The sequence below is a fragment of the Schistocerca cancellata genome, chromosome 6 (genome assembly GCF_023864275.1).
Source record: "Schistocerca cancellata isolate TAMUIC-IGC-003103 chromosome 6, iqSchCanc2.1, whole genome shotgun sequence".
NCBI lineage: Eukaryota > Metazoa > Arthropoda > Insecta > Orthoptera > Acrididae > Schistocerca > Schistocerca cancellata.
The window spans coordinates 400,792,965-400,810,097 of record NC_064631.1 but is presented as its reverse complement, the minus strand read 5'-3'; the positions used below and the strand labels follow the sequence as shown (position 1 = coordinate 400,810,097).

At 42.3% G+C, this 17,133-nt stretch overlaps 1 protein-coding gene across 1 annotated transcript in view; it reads right to left on the bottom strand.

The window, feature by feature from the left end:
* The window catches only part of LOC126190821 (N-terminal Xaa-Pro-Lys N-methyltransferase 1), an 88,748-nt gene that overhangs the window by 29,134 nt on the left and 42,481 nt on the right, over positions 1-17,133 (bottom strand). Inside the window, exon 3 of the mRNA XM_049931390.1 lies at positions 13,420-13,603. Coding sequence (XP_049787347.1) covers positions 13,420-13,603 — 184 coding nt within the window. The remainder of the gene's footprint in view (positions 1-13,419; positions 13,604-17,133) is intronic.

The following is a 17,133-nucleotide window of genomic DNA, read 5'->3' as shown; positions in this document are numbered from 1 at the left end:
GGTCAGTACAGACACCACCACTCAGAGATACCAGGTATAACAGTATGTGACTGATGTCCGTAGAGGCATCAAATATTTGCCCAAACCTGCAGACGAGGAGCACACAGTCCACTGGTAGCAACGTACCACTTCCAGCATTCTCGTTTCTGTTGTTTTATATGGTGGTGGAACCAAGCATGGGGCTGTTTAAAAGCAATGGGACACTCTATCAACAGATGTTGCTTGTGGCATTGGAGAGTCCATAAATGACCTCCAATGGCTATGGTGACTTCAGGAGTCCATCAAGGTACTGTCTTCTGATGGGGGCATCACAAGGAAGAGGGGATTGCTAAGTCAGCTGCTGAGAGAATGGCCGAAGTTGTGTTCTGGACAACTGCATCGATACCTCCATGTGACAGGATTAGAAGGGCGACGGCATTGGTGAGAGCATTCCAGTTAGCTTTGGAGAGAGCCCATCTGGGTGGACGCCCAAGCGGGTGCCACTGACAGAGGGGCAAGATGATTGAAAAATTATGGCTGGCACATAGGTCATCAGCTCAGCTAGGTGGAGGCAAAAATAACAAAGTTCCGCTGGAGGATCATGCTATCAGTATCCTGTGGGAGTATGGAGGGACCAAGGTGGCAGATCTTGCCTCAGGGCCAGGGCCACTTGCTGCCAATGGTTGTGAGGATATGGCATCAATATACATTTGTTCTCAATCCGTGTGTATGGGTCGTGGGTCCAGGACCACAGGGTCCACCAGGAATGGTGTCTCAGGTACAAACATACAACATTTGGGGTATTTTTTTTGGAGGACTTCTTCTTGTCCTCCTTCTCTTTAAATGATTTCAACTTCTGTAAGAGCTTGTCTGGGATAGGGGACCTGCAACCTGTGGCTTCTTCAGACACAGGCTGGCATCTGGTTGCAGGTCATCACAGTCCTGGGAAGGTACAGTCCTGAAGGACTCCTCCATGGTAAGGGATTCCAGAAAGGGCAGAGGCTTTTCCAGTTAAAGATTGGGGACTGACACTACTGGAAGTTATCCCAAAAGAGGTGTGGGGGAAACAGTAGTAGGAGGGCCTCCAACCACCAGGGATGCAGATGTAGTTTAGTGGCCTCAAGGAATCAATGTAGAAGATACGGAGGGTAACGATACTGCCACCAGAGAGGAAGACAAAGCCTTACCCGTAACATACATCATCGTCTTATGTGTAGGATGTTGAAAATTGCATTCCTTCTAGGCCCCCTAGGAGGTGAGTCGATCAAGGGTCTTGTATTCTTGGATTTTCTTTTCCCACTGGAAAACTGTGGACGGGGGATATGGCCTTTCCCACAGTCGACAAAGACAGGGAAAGGGGCACAAGGAGTGCTCGTGTGAAAATGATGTCCACAATCCCCACAAATGGAGCTTGTGTAACAACACAAAGGCATGTGACCAAATTGTATCAATTTGTAGCACTGCATGGAAGAAGGAATGTACAGCTTGACATCACAGCAGTACACTACGATCTTGACCTTCTCAGGCAATGGGTCGTCTTCAAAGGCCAATATAAAAGCTTCAGTATCCATCCTGTTGTCTTTTGGTCCTTGCTGAACACAACAGGCAAAATGCACACCATATCGCTCTGGATTGGAATGCAACTCGTTGTAGTTGCAGTCTTCAGTCCAGAAACTGGTTTAATGCAGCTCTCCATGCTACTCCATTCTGTGCAAGCTTCATCATCTCCAAGTAACTACTGCAACCTACGTCCTTCTGAATCTGCTTAGTGTATTCATCTCTTGGTCTCCCTCTACGATTTTTATCCTACACACTTCCCTCCAGTACTGGTGATCCCTTGATACCACAAAATGTGTCCTACCAATCGATCCCTTCTTTTAGTCAGGTTGTGCCACAAATTCCTCTTCTCCCCAATTCTAATCAGTACATCCTCATTAGTTACTTGATCTTCCAATCTAATCTTCAGCATTCTTCTGTAGCACCACATTTTGAAAGCTTCTATTCTCTTCTTGTCTAAACTAGTTATCGTCCCTGTTTCACTTCCGTACATGGCGACACTCCATACAAATACTTTCAGAAAAGACTTCCTGACTCTTAAATCTATACTCATTGTTAACAAATTTCTCTTCTTCAAGAACACATTCCTTGCCACAGCCAGGCTACATGTTATTTTGCTTCTACTACTTTAAGTGTCTCATTTCCTAATCTAATTCCCTCAGCATTACCTGATTTAATTCGACTACATTTCATTATCCTCATTTTGCTTTTGTTGATGTTCATCTTATATCCTCCTTTCAAGACACTGTCCATTCCATTCAGCTGCTCTTCCAGATTCTTTGCTGTCTCTGACAGAATTACAATGTCATTGGCAAGCCTCACAGTTTTTATTTCTTCTCCATGGATTTTAATTCCTACTCCAAATTTTTCTTTTGTTTCCTTTACTGCTTGTACAATATACAGATTGAACAACACTGGCGATAGGCTACAACCCTGTCTTACTCACTTCTCAACCACTGCTTCTCTTTCGTGACCCTTGACTCTTGTAACTGCTGTCTGGTTTCTGTACAAATTGTAAATAGCCTTTTGCTACCTCCATTTTACCCCTGCCACATTCAGAATTATAAAGATAGTATTCCAGGTAACATTGTCAAAATCTTTCTCTAAGTCTACAAATGCTAGAAGCATAGATTTGACTTTCCTTAATCTAACTTTTAAGATAAGTCGTAGGATCAGTATTGCCTCACATGTTCCAACATTTCTACAGAATCCAAACTGATCCTCCCTGAGGTTCACTTCTACCAGTTTTTCCATTTGTCTGTAAAGAATTCATCTTAGTATTTTGCACCGTGACTTATTAAACTGCTAGTTCAGTAATTTTCACACCTGTCAACACCTGCTTTCTTTGGGACTGGAATTATTATATTCTTCTTTAATCATGTCTCATACATCTTGCTCACCAGATGGAAGAGTTTTGTGATGGCTGGATCTCCCAAAGCTATCAGTAGTTCTAATGGAATGTTATCTACTCCTGAGGTCTTGAGGTCTTTCAGGGCTCTGTCAAATTCTTCACATATTATCATATCTCCCACTTCATCTTCATTTACGTTCTCTTCCAATTACATAATATCGCCCTCAAGTACATCACCCTTGTATAGACCCTCTATACAGGCTGGTCCACTGATCCTGACCAGGCCAAATATCTCACGAAATAAGCAGCAAACAAAAAAACTACAAAGAACAAAACTTGTCTAGCTTGAAGGGGGAAACCAGATGGCACTATGTTTGGCCCGCTAGTTGGCGCTGCCATAGGTCAAACGGATATCAACTGCATTTTTTTAAATAGGAAGCACCATTTTTTATTACATATTTGTGTAGTATGTAAAGAAATATGAATTTTTTACTTGGACCACTTTTTTTGCTTTGTGATAGACGGCGCTGTAATAGTCACAAACATATGGCTCACAATTTTAGATGAACAGTTCGTAACAGGAAGGTTTTTTAAATTAAAACACAGAACGTAGGTATGTTTGAAAAATTTTATTTCAGTTATTGAAATGTGATACATGTACCTTTGTGAACTTATCATTTCTGAGAATGCATGCTGTTACAGCATGTTTATTGTAAATACCACATTAATGCAATAAATGCTCAAAATGATGTCCATCACCCTCAATGCATTTGGCAATATATGTAACGACATTCCTCTCAACAGCAAGGAGTTCGCCTTCCGTAATGTTCGCACATGCAATGACAATACGCTGACGCATGTTGTCAGGCGTTGTCGGCGGATCACGATAGCAAATATCATTCAACTTTCCCCACAGAAAGAAATTCGGGGATGTCAGATCCGGTGAACATGCGGGCCATGGTATGGTGCTTCGACGACCAATCCACCTGTCATGAAATATGCTATTCAATACCGCTTCAACCGCATGTGAGCTATGTGCCGGACATCCATCATGTTGGAAGTACATCGCCACTCTGTCATGCAGTGAAACATCTTGTAGTAACATCGGTAGAGTATTACGTAGGAAATCAGCACACACTGCACCATTTACATTGCTATAGATAAAATGGGGGCCAATTATCCTTCCTCCCATAATGCTGCACCATACATTAACCTGCCAAGGTCGCTGATGTTCCACTTGTCACAGCCAATGTGGATTTTCCATCAATCAGTAGTGTATATTATGCCAGTTTATGTTACCGCTGTTGGTGAGTGATGCTTCATTGCTAAATAGAACACGTGCAAAAACTCTGTCATCGTCCCGTAATTTCTCTTGTGCCCAGTGTCAGAACTGTACACGATGTTCAAAGTTGTCACCATGTAGTTCCTGGTGCATATAAATATGGTACAGGTGCAATCGATGTTAATTCAGCATTCTCAACACCGACGTTTTTGAGATTCCCAATTCTCGCGCAGCTTGTTTGTACTGATATGCGGATTAGCCACAACATTGACTAAAACACCTGCTTGGGCATCATCATTTGTTGCAGGTCATGGTTCACGTTTCACATGTGGCTGAACACTTCCTGTTTCTTTAAATAACTATCCAGCGAACGGTCCGGACACTTGGATGATGTCATCCAGGATACTGAGCAGCATACATAGCACACGCTCGTTGGGCATTTTGATCACAATAGCCATACATCAACACGATATCGACCTTTTCCGCAGTTGGTAAACGGTCCATTTTAACACGGGTAATGTATCACAAAGAAAATACCATCCACACTGATGGAATGTTACGTGATACCACGTACTTATATGTTTGTGACTATTACAGCGCCATCTATCACAAAGCGATAAAAGTGGTCAAACTAAAACATTCATATTTCTTTACGTACTATATAAATATGTAATAAAAAAATGGGGGTTCCTATTTTAAAAAAATGCAGTTGATATCTATTTGACCTATGGCAGCGCCATCTAGCGGGCCAACCACAGCGCCATCTGGTTTCTCCCTTCAAGCTAGACGAGTTTCGTTCTTTCTAGTTTTTTCATTTGATGCTTATTTCGTGAGATATTTGGCCCCGTTACTATCAATGGACCACCCTGTGTATTCCTTCCACCTTTCTACCTTCCCTTCTTTGCTTAGAACTCTTTTTCCATCTGAGTTCTTGATATTCATACAAGTGGTTCTTTTTTCTCCAAAGGTGTCTTTAATTTTTCTCTAGGCAGTATCTATCTTATTCATTACATTTGTCCTATAGCCATCCTTGCTTAGCCATTTTGCACTTCCTGTCGATCTCAGTTTTAAGACATCTGTATTTCTTTTTGCCTGCTTCATTAACTGCTCTTTTATATTTTCTCCTTTCGTCAATTAAATTCAATATCTCTTTGGTTACCCAAGGATTTCTACTAGCCCTCATCTTTTTACATACTTGAGCCTCTGCTGCATTCACTATTCCATCTCTCAAAGCTACCCATTCTTCTTCAACTGTATTTCTTTCTCCTGTATTTGTCAGTTGGTCCCTAACGCTCTCTCTGAGACTCACTACAACCTCTGGTTCTTTCAGTTTACCCAGGTCCCATTTGTCTGAATTCCTTTTTGCAGTGTCTTCAGTTTTAGTCTACAGTTCACAACCAATAAATTGTGGTCAGAGTCCACATCGGCCCCTGGAAATGTCTTACATTTTGAAACCTGGTTCCTAAATCTCTGTTTTACCATTATATAACCTATCTGAAACCTTCCAGTGTCTCCATGCCTCTTCCACGTATACAACTTCTTTCATGATTTTTAAACTAAGTGTTAGCTATGATAAAGTTATGGTATGTGCAAAATTCTACCAGGTGGCTTCCTCTTTCATTCCTTAGCCCCATTCCATATTCACCTACAACTTTTCCTTTTCGTACCATCGAATTCCAGTCCCCCATGACTATTGAATTTTCATCTCCTTTAACTATCTGAATAATTTATTTTATCTCGTCATACATTTCTTCAATCTCTTCATCATCTGCGGAGCTAGTTGGCACATAAACTTGTACTATTGTGGCAGGTGGGGGCTTTGTGTCTATCTTGACTACAATAATGCGTTCACTATGCTGTTCGTAGTAGCTTATTCGTGCTCCTATTTTTTTTATTCATTATTAAACTATTCCTGCATTACCCCTATTTGATTTTGTATTATTAGTCTGTAAAAGGAGACTGTGGTGGAAGGTGACTCTCATAATATATGAAGACTGTTATGGGGAACACAATTACAGGGATGTCGCCCACCTTGTCACAGGCCAGCAGCACCCGTGACTGAGTAGGGGCGTCTGTTTTAATCGAAATGGAGCCACTTTTCATTTTTGAGATTGCTACTACTTCCCCAAAAGTGTGCTCGAAGTGGTCAATGAAGAACAGTGGTAAGTATTAGGGAGATTACTTCCCCCCACCCCTCCCTGTCTCTGAGTCCTATGCGCCTCCCATGGCGTTGCCAAGGAAGCAAACATTTTGGGGTCATACCTCTCCACATTAAAATAAGTCTTACCTTCAGAAGAGACTGCTGGGGCTGTGTGACCACCAGTGGAAGACAGTTTAATTTGTTTCATGTGCTAATCTTCTGTGATAGTATCACTCACATTGAATGGAGGCTCCGAAAAGGTGCCACCCAGTGACACAAACATTACCTTGCCAGTATACTATTGGCTGGAGTCTGTGTGGCCCAGCCACGATGGGCACATACTCCTTGGCTTGCATGGCGGTGTCCAGGTCGGGCACCAACAGCGCAATTCCCACATCGTCAGCGGGGCTACCACCATGCAGGTACTTGATGACCGACCCTCCCTGACCCACCCCCCACCACAGAATGGCTAGCATGCTGGATTTTGGGCACAGTACCTTTGCAAGAAATGAAGGGTGCAAACAAAGAAAGACACAAAAACTGCAATATATGCCATAATGGGTGATCTTTCCTACACAATCTGCCTTTCTTTAAAATTTGGAAAAGAGCATATTAACCCAAGAAGGTGGCCATATGGTTAGGAATGAAAAGTTGTGGGATGCTAGAAGAGAAGAAAATGAGTGTCCAAAATCAAAAACCAAATCAAAGCACAACTGACACCAAGAAGATGATCCAATAGAAAGGCAGAGAGGTAAAAAATAGAAAAAGAATAGACTTGCAGCACGGAAAGGAAAGTAGTGCTCTAACGGCATCAGCCCCGAAGTGGCCAACTGCTTACACACAAAAGTGATGTGAGCCTCTTGGGAGTAAAGGGGTTAAGGAGAGGAGGGACAGAGAGGGGGAGGAGGAGGTGGATAAGGAAAAGGGGGCAGGAGGAGATGACTATACAGAGAGAGAAGGAGAAGGAGGAGGAGGAGGAGGAGTTGACTATGAGGAGTTGAGGAGGAGAAGGCAGATAGGAAGAGGAGGACTGGCATAGATGGAAAAGAGGGAGGGGAAGCAGTAGGAGGAGAGGAAAGAAAGATGAGGTCAGGATGAAATGGAAAGAAAGTGGGGGGGGGGGGGGGAGTGAACAGAGAGAGATGGTGGAGGAGGAGATTGAGAGAGAGGGCAGCGGAGGATATGGGCAGAGAGATGGGGGGAGGAGGAGTTAGGCAGTGAGATAGGGGGAGGAGGAGATAGGTACAGAGATGGGAGAAGAGGAGATGGGCAGAAGGATGGGGGGAGAAGGCTCTACCTATAAAGAGGTGTGGGTGAAAAAGTAATATAGCTTGTGACACACAACCAGCCAGACTATACTCATCCAGTACTTGAGAATGAGAGCCCTTAGTGGCATGCAACAAACTTTACACATAACTTCAAACCTGTACTAAACTTTTCCTCACTGACAACCCACACAAATGATGAAAAGAAAAAAGTTTATTGCTTACTATGTTTTCACTGTTCATGCAACACAGCTGCTGCATCAAACATGACATTTCAATTTATTACATCTTTACCAGTAATTGTATTTGTCATACATTTTGCACACAGAAGTCCCATACACCATTGAATGAACCAGCAAAATTATATCATTTTACGACATATAGTTCAGGAGAGATGTCCAATACTGAGATGCGTAGAAAACAGCTGCATCATGCATGACATTTTAATCCATCAGTTCCTTACTACTAACTCTATTTGAAAACACATTATGCAGATAATAATCACATATGCAGCTTAAAGCACACCAAAATATATCATTCTGCGACATGTATTTCAGGAGGTACAACATCATAAATATTAATAGGTGTGAAAATAAAATTGCAGGGCAAAATTCGATACAGATACAGGTGAGATATGTGTATAAATATGTGTGAAATACATTAAATACAAATGAAATATATGTGACTTGTATGTGGGCAAAGTCACATGAAAAAGATGCTCCTAAACCCCTGGATCGATTTCAACTCAATTTGGCAGACATATTACTTATTATATGGAAAGAAATAATGTGAGTGTAAGAACCAGCAACTTCCTATTGACGTTAGAGTGTTAACTTGGAGAGAAAAGAAGGACGGAGGCAGTGCACAGACAAAGAGGGTAATAGATGACATGGACATTGATAAGGGGGTGAGGAAGGTATGGACAAAGAAAGGGGAAGGGGGAAAAAGGCAGAGAAAGGGCAAAAGAGGGGATGGACAGAGGGGGGGATGGGATGAACAATGCAAGCAAAGAGGAGGAGATGGATTGAGATTATTTTGGGGAGAGGGGGAGGGGAGAAGAAATGGGCAGAGAGAGAGAGAGAGAGAGAGAGAGAGAGAGAGAGAGAGAGAGGAGGACATGGACAGAAAGAGGGGAGGAGGAGATGGATAACAAGAAAGGGGATGGGGGTAGGGGGAGAAGGGGGCAGAAGAGAGATGCACACAGGGGGGAGAAACAGATGGACAGAGGGAAGGAGCAGATGGATAGAGGGAAGGAGCAGGTGGACAGAGGGAGGGAGTAGGTGGTCAGACGGAAGGAGAAGGTGGACGGGGAGTGGGGGAGGAGCTGACGGGCAGAGGGAAGGAGCTGGTGGACAGAGAGTGGAGCAGGAGGAGATGGGCAGTGAGTGGTGGGTGGAGAAGGTGGACAGAAACAGGGGATAGAGGAGATGGTCAGAGGGGGAGGCTTGAGATGGACAGGGAGAGGGACAGTAAGAGACGGAGGAGGAGGTGGACAAAGAGAGGTGGGAGGGAGGACATATGGCCTTAGAGATAGGAGAGGATACGGAAAAAGGGGGAAGCAGCCAACAACCTGTGGAAGGGGGGGGGGGGAGGGGGAGAGACACAGATCAGATGTACAGGTAGGGCCAGTAGGACATGGACGGAGAGAGGGTCAGGAGCACCTAGTTTGTATACAGGGTGAGTCTTGTTAGACGTGACACCCCTTCTGTTTCGTGAATGGTTCCAGGTATCAAAACAAATCTTTTGGAAAAAGATAGTAAACCAAGGGGCACGTACTTTAGTACGTGATTTAGCGTCTCAACTCTTGTATTAATCGAGATATGAAGCAAGTGATAAACAACCATAGTCAAGAGAAAAAGAAAACCAGTATATTAACTTTCTTAGATTTGGAAACGAAAATACCTGACCTGTCTTTTACTGGAGGAGCCTCAATACATTTTAAAGTACACCACATACTGCCAGACAAATGTGTCTATAAATACTACTCAAAATTGTAACTTGACAGAACAGAGTTTAAACAAACTAAACAGTTTATTTAGAATGACAGACGATTTGCACCAATAAAATACCTTCCTTAATGAAACGTAGTTTTACACTTTACTTAATTATATGCTCAACTTGTCTCCCATTGACTGCAAGTGATTCCCTGTCCATCTCCTCCTGCCCCACTCTCCGTCCACTTACTCCCTCCCCCTGCCCACCTGCTCCTTCCCTCTATCCATCCACTCCTTCCCTCTGTCCATCTGTTCCTTCCCCCTCTGTACATCTATCTTTTGCCCCCTCTAAGTCCATCACCTCTTCTCCTCTCTTGTTGTCCATCTCCTCCTCCTCCTCCCCTCTCTCTGATCATGTCTTCATCCCTCTCTCTCTGCCCATTTCTTCCCTCCCCCATCCCCTCTCTTGCTATCCATCTCCTCTGACCCTCTCTTTGTCCATGTCCTCCTCCTCCTCTCTCTCTGCCCATTTCTCCCCCCCCCCCCCCCCAAAAAAATCTCTGTCCATCTCCTCTTGCTTGCACTGTCTATCTCGTCCTCTCCCCAGTCCCTCTGTCCATCCCCTCTTTTACCCTTTCTCTGTCCTTTTCCCCCTTCCCCTTTCTTTGTCCATCCCTTCCTCGCCCCCTTATCAATGTCCATGTCATCCATTACCCTCTTTGTCTGTGCATCTTCTCCACCCTTTTTTTCTCTTCAAGTTATAGCAATTGCTGGTTGAGGGATACGTGAACAAATGGAAGTACTTCAGATGATATGTTGTTGCATACTATGGTGATTTGACAGCATATATCGTCTGGTGTAGTTGGGGCTTCACGATAAACTACACCTTTCTATATCCCCATAGAAAGAAATCAAGAGTAGTCAAATCAAGAGACCTGGCCGCTCATTGTACTGTGGAATTCCGTCCTATCCAATGGTCAGGAAACTTTTCATTCAGTATTTGCATTGCAACACAGGAAGGGTGAGCAGGGCTGCTGTCATGTTGGAACCACATACACTGTCTCTTAGCCAGTGGTACCTCTTCTAGAAGAACAGATAGAATGTTTGTAAGAAACTGCGTATACATTTTTCCATTTAACATCCCTGGGATGAATTAAGGTCCCACAATGGAATTTCCTATGACACCGCACATAGGTTTATGCTTCACAACTGCTGTCATCATTCCTGACAAACCCAGTGCTTATTTTCAGCTGGCTAGTAGTGCATGTTACATAAATTTAAATTATCGTGGTTCATAAATGCCGCTTCGACAGTAAGGAGCACATGCTAGAAAAATGTACTATCATCTCCCAAGTGATGTAAAGTAAAGCAGCTAAATGTTATGCGACTTTCAAAATTGTGTCCTCCAAGTGCCTGATAGGTAGTGACAGATGATAAAGGTGGAATTTACGTCAATGTAAAATGCGAATGACATTCCTCCAGCTGATCCCACATTCCCTGGCAACACGTTTTGTGCCACCATTCACCGTATAATATAGCATACTTAACTGATGTAAATGTTAGCATGCAAGAATTGTTGAAGCAGAGATGACCTGCTGGAGGGTGCCCATACCCAGGGGGCAAGGGAGGGGGCAGGGGTTCCCACCCAACCTCTTATGGAAAGGACAGAATGTAATGAAGTTTGGTGATTTTCTTTCAAGAAAATGATTTAAAAGTCACTATTATGCAGGTTAGTAACAGGATTGAACTGGAATTTTTGCCATTCACCTTTCAAAATATTAAAAATTCTCCATACCTCAAGGTCTAGCACCCCCACCCACTTACAAACTAACATATGGGTGCCCTTGGACCTGATGATAGACAACAAAATCCCTGCTACTTCCACAGTGCCAAGAAGTGAGGAGTCGAAAGACCTGATATGACAACATAGCGTGGAATGAACATGTTTACAATGCAAAACGCATTCTTGCTGACTTGCACTTCAATTTTAGAATAGTTCTTGGATTATTTTGTGAAAAGTTTCAACCTCAACATTAAAAAGGTTTATATCACTGTAATCATCTTTTCATGCACTTTTGGACACCATTAAAAAATTATATAATTCTATTTAAAAATACATACTTGCTTCAATATCTCAATCAACACAAGAGTTAAAGACTCTTAATCAAGTACCAAAGTACATGTTCCTTAGTGTACTACCACTTGTGAAAAACCTTGTCTTGATACTGGAACCGTTCATGAAATAAAACGAGTGTTATGTCTTATGTGACTCATCCATTATAAATGGATGTTCGTGTGTGTATTATGTATGTATGTATGTATGTTCCACATCTCCTAGATACAATTTAACCAAATTCGGTACATGTACTACTTATCGTCTGGAAAGAAGTAATATGTGGGTAGGAACCACCCAGCTTCCATTGGTGAGAGAGGTGGTGAAAAGGGCTGATAATGCCTGACATCTCGCCTGGTGTGTTGTGTGGGTGGTATTGGAATTCATTCACCTACATCTATATTCTACAAACTACTGTGATGTGCATGGCACAGGATACGTGGCATTGTGCCAGTTATTGGGTTTTCTTACTGTTCCATTCATGTTTCTTACTGTTCCATTCATGCATGGAGTGTATGAAGAATGATTGTTTAAATGCCTATGTGTGTGCTGTAATTAATCTAATCTTGTCCTCACATTCCCTATGTGAGCCATAAGTGGAGGGTTGTAGTATATTCCTAGAATCATCATTTAAAGCTGGTTCTTGAAACACTGTAAGTAGACGTTCTTGGGATAGTTTATGACCATCTTCAAGAGAGAACCAGTTCACTTTTTTCAGCATCTCGGTGACACTCTCCCATGGGTCAAACAAACCTGTGACCATTTGTGCTGCCCTTCTCTGTATATGTTCACTATCCCCTGTTAGTCCTATCTGGCAAAGTGGATCAACTAGTAGCAGAACATGCAGCTGAACATAACATACTTGATTTCAATGGCAGCTTCACAATGTGAGCCACCTGGGATGTGATTTATTTTTACAACACATTCTCCACTCCTAAAATCATTATAGCCTCAACCTATTGTCCCCACACCCTCTACCCACCTGCTTCCACCTCATCTGTCCTCTCACTTTCTCCAGAGATCCTTTCCACTCCTAAAATAGTATTTCATCACCCACCCAACCTTCACAACATCCTAGTCCATCCCTATGCCACTCCCAATCCCAACCCTATGCCACAGGATTCAGATGGGAGTTATCCTTACAACACATTCTCCATTCCCAAAATCATTCTAGTCCCAACCTGTGGTAACCTACTGTCCCCATACCCTCCACCCAGTTGTTTCTGTGCCGTCTGTCCTGTCACTGCCTCAAATTGGCCTCCCCTCACCCTCACTGTGTGCTGCTCTTTGCCAGTGCACCCACCAGTTTTTTTTTTCCACTCCTCTGCTCCTCTCCTTTCCACTCCATTTCCCCACCCCCTTCTCCCTCCACACAGTCTCCTGACATTGCACCTGGTAAGCCTGTCCTGCTACCTCCAGTCCCTTCATGCTCTGTCAGGCAGCACTGATCCCTCTTGTCCCACTTGTACATTACTATCCCTGCCCCTTCCCCACACCACTTCTAATTGTTGCTCCAATTCAATGCATTTCAGTTGCAATCTGGCTGGAGTAGCTGGAGCTAATAGTGCGCTTGTATGAATGTGTGTGCGGTCTGCGGTCCCCCCCCCCCCCCCCCCCCCCTCGAAGAAGGCTTTGGCCAAAAGCTTATAGGTAACAGTGTTTTTGTCATGCCCATCTGTAACTCAATGCGTCATCTTTAGGGTGAGTAGCAATCTATCCTTTACATAATACTGTTGATAATCCAAACAAGATTTTCCATTGTTTCATTAATATTTTGCTTTTTCTTAATTCAGCTCACCAACATTAAAGAAGGTTCCGATCTTTTTACTGTTTCCAATGTATGTTTCTGCTTCTTTCAAAAAGATACTATTTTGTTCCACCAAATCTACTTTTTGGAAATGATGCAGAAGTAAGTTTTTAGTTATCCGTCCAATTCCAGCTCCACAATCCAAGGCAGTCTCACGTGAAGGTGGATCTTTCATCTGAAAAAGAAATAACAACATTGAGATAAACTGGAAAATTTCTACCTCTACATTTGAGAGCTGGACATGTGTGCTTTTATTAATAAATCAGTAATTCAGTTGCTTGACAGTGAGAAAAAACTTGCAATAAGAGCACAAAATAAATATCTAAATTATTTGAGTGCCATACTGAAAGTTGTGTGCAATCCATTATTATAAATCCTAATTTATTATTTTTATAGAGGCTATGTATGTCATATTAATCTACAAGGTTTCCATTTTTTGGACACATTTTCTCACCATTTTGTAAGTTAGAAGATGCCGTTGAGCTATAAACCCATTCAAACTGCTCAAAGACACTGCTTTTTGGATGTCCTCCAGCATCTTGTAGCATTACCCTCACAGCTGTTCTTTCACAGAAGTGAAAAGATGGTAGTCGGATAGTGTCAAGTTGGAACTGTATTGAGGGTGGGGAAGTCCTCCTTACTCAAATGTCCCAATTTTCTACCCAGTGACACAAGCAGTGTGAGACTGCATGTTACTGTGCTTCAGGATGATCTTTTTCCTGTGTCATTTACTGTGCAATGCATGGCTGTGCTTCAAAAGTGTCTGTATGTTGCAAACAGCATTCATGATTTGTCAAAGTTCAAAAATGAAGCAGAATGCAAACATCCTGTAAGATGCCGGTCATAGCTCTCCCAGTAGGGCAAACTATTCTTGCTTACTTTTGTGAGGGTGAGTCTGAATGTTACCATACCATACCATACTCTGGTATTTTGTTTCATGCCCATAATGATGAAATTAGCTTCACTGTCTTACACAACATCACTAAACCATACCCTTCATTTCAAAAGCTCTGAAGAAATTTTGGTTTATGGCTCTTCTCTGAACTTTGTGCTCTGCAATCAGTAAACAGGGAATCCAACAGATATTAACATTGTAGTAACCCAAGCTTCAAACAATTCTGTGGATTGTACTACGCCCTACTGCCAGTTGTGTTGTGATTTCATTCTCAGTGACAAAGACTTGCACACTTCAACTGCATATACACACTGATGCCTGGGATGGATTTCACTAGCATATTTTTCCTGTTTGACAAGAATTCAATGACAGCATGCTGTTGAAACAAAATAACAATGCCTCAATATTGATTGACCCCTTTATTTATTCCCATCATACAGGGTGCATCATCTGCACATCATTACAGTTGCAGGTGTGTAATACTTTGGTCTACCTGTCGATGGTAGGACATCACTACAATGTCATTCCTGCACAGTACAGTCCATTTACCCAACTGCTGTCATTATGTGAGTGCACAACAGGGAGAGTGATCATCAAGGACAGCAATGGATGATGTGATTTCTGTGGAAGGAGGGTGCAAACAGTTAGGATATTCACAGGCAATTGGTGGCAGTACGCAGAATGTGTACCATCATGAAAACCAATTTACAATTGGGTGTATGGCTGGAAAAAGAGATCCTACATCAACAGAGAAAGGAACCAGTTCTGGAAGAAAAGTGACTGTGATAACACCTGCCAACATTGAAAGAGTGGAAAGCATATTCAGGAGAAAATGTGTATCACACTCATGGAACTGGAGGCAGCCACAGGACTTGCCATAAGTAATCTGCACTGTGTAGTACATGACCATCTTAAGCTTGGGAAGTTGTCCACCAGATAGGTTCCCAAATCCCTACTTCTGCACAAACACAGCAATGCAGGACATGTGCAGTGATATCCTTCGATGCCACAGCCAGTATCCAGAGATTTATGTGAAAACTTGTGACTGGTGATGAGACTTGTCTTCATTACCATGAGCTGGAGACCAAAGCCCAATCAATGGTGGGAACAAGCAGGTTGTGGTCTTCAATCCCAAGATGGGTTTGATGCAACTCCCCAAGCTACTCTATCCCATGCATGCCTCTTAATCTCTGAATAACTACTGCAACTTGCATCCTCTTGAATCTGCTTACTGTAGTCATCCCTTGGTCTCCCTCTACAATTTTTACCACCCCCTCCCCCAATTTCCCTCCTGTACTAAACTGGTGATCTACTGATGTCTCAAAATGTGTCCTATCAATCGATCTGTTCTTCTCGTCATGTTGTGCCATAAATTTCTTTTCTCCCTGATTCTATTCAGTACCTCCTCATTAGTTACATGGTCTACCAATCTAATCTTCTGTAGTGTCACATTTCAAAAGCTTCAGTTCTCTTCTTGTCTAAACTGTTTCTCATCCATGTTTCACTTCCATGCATGGCTAGATTCTGTATAAATACTTTCTGAAAGACTTCCTAACACTTAAATCTATATTTAATGTTAACAAATTTCTTTTCTTGCAATTATCAGTCTACATTTTATATCATATCTACTCTGGCCATCATCAGTTATTTTGTTCACCCAATTAACAAAATTCATCTCCTACTTTAAGTGTCTTATTTCCAAATGTAATTCCATAGCATCGCATGACTTGATTCAATTACATTCGATTACCCTTGTTTTGTTTTGTTGATGTTCATCTTATATCTTCCTTTCAAGACACTGTCCATTTTATTCAACTGCTCTTCCAAGTCCTTTGGTGTCTCTGGCAGAACTACAATGCCATCGGCAAACCTCAAAGTTTTTGTTTCTTCTCCCTGAACTTTAATTCCTATTCCATTATTTCTCTGATTCCCTTTACTGCTTGTTCAATGTACAGATTGAATAAAATCGGTGACTGGCAAAATCTTTGCCTCACTCCCCTGTCAACCACTGCTTCCTTCTCATGTGCCTCAACTCTAATAACTGTGGTCAGGTTTCTGTACAAGTTGTAATGAGATTTCTGCTCCTTGTACTTTATGCCTCTTACCTTTAGAATTTCAAAGAGAGATTCCAGTCAACACTGCCGAAAGCTTTTTCTAAATCTATAAATTCCACAAATGTAAGTATTCCTTCCCTTAAGCTATCTTCTACAGTAAGTTGTAAATTCAGTATTGCCTCACGTGTTCCTGCATTTCTCTGGTATCCAAACTGATCTCCGAAAACAACTTCTACCAGTTTTTCTATTATTCTGTCGAGAATACTGACTCTACGACTTATCTTAGAAGCTAGATTAAGGAAAGGCAAACCTACTTTTCTAACATTTGTAGACTTAGAGAAAGCTTTCGACAATGTTGACTGGAATACTCTCTTTCAAATTCTAAAGGTGGCAGGGGTAAAATACAGGGAGCGAAAGGCTATTTATAATTTGTACAGAAACCAGATGGCAGTTATAAGAGTCGAGGGGCACGAAAGGGAAGCAGTGGTTGGGAAGGGAGTGAGACAGGGTTGTGGCCTCTCCCCGATGTTATTCAATCTCTATATTGAGCAAGCAGTGAAGGAAACAAAAGAAAAATTCAGAGTAGGTATTAAAATCCATGGAGAAGAAATTAAAACTTTGAGGTTCCCCGATGACATTGTAATTCTGTCAGAGACAGTAAAGGACTTGGAAGTGCAGTTGAATGGAATGGATAGTGTCTTGAAAGGAGGATATAAGATGAACATCAACAAAAGCAAAACGAGGATAATGGAATGT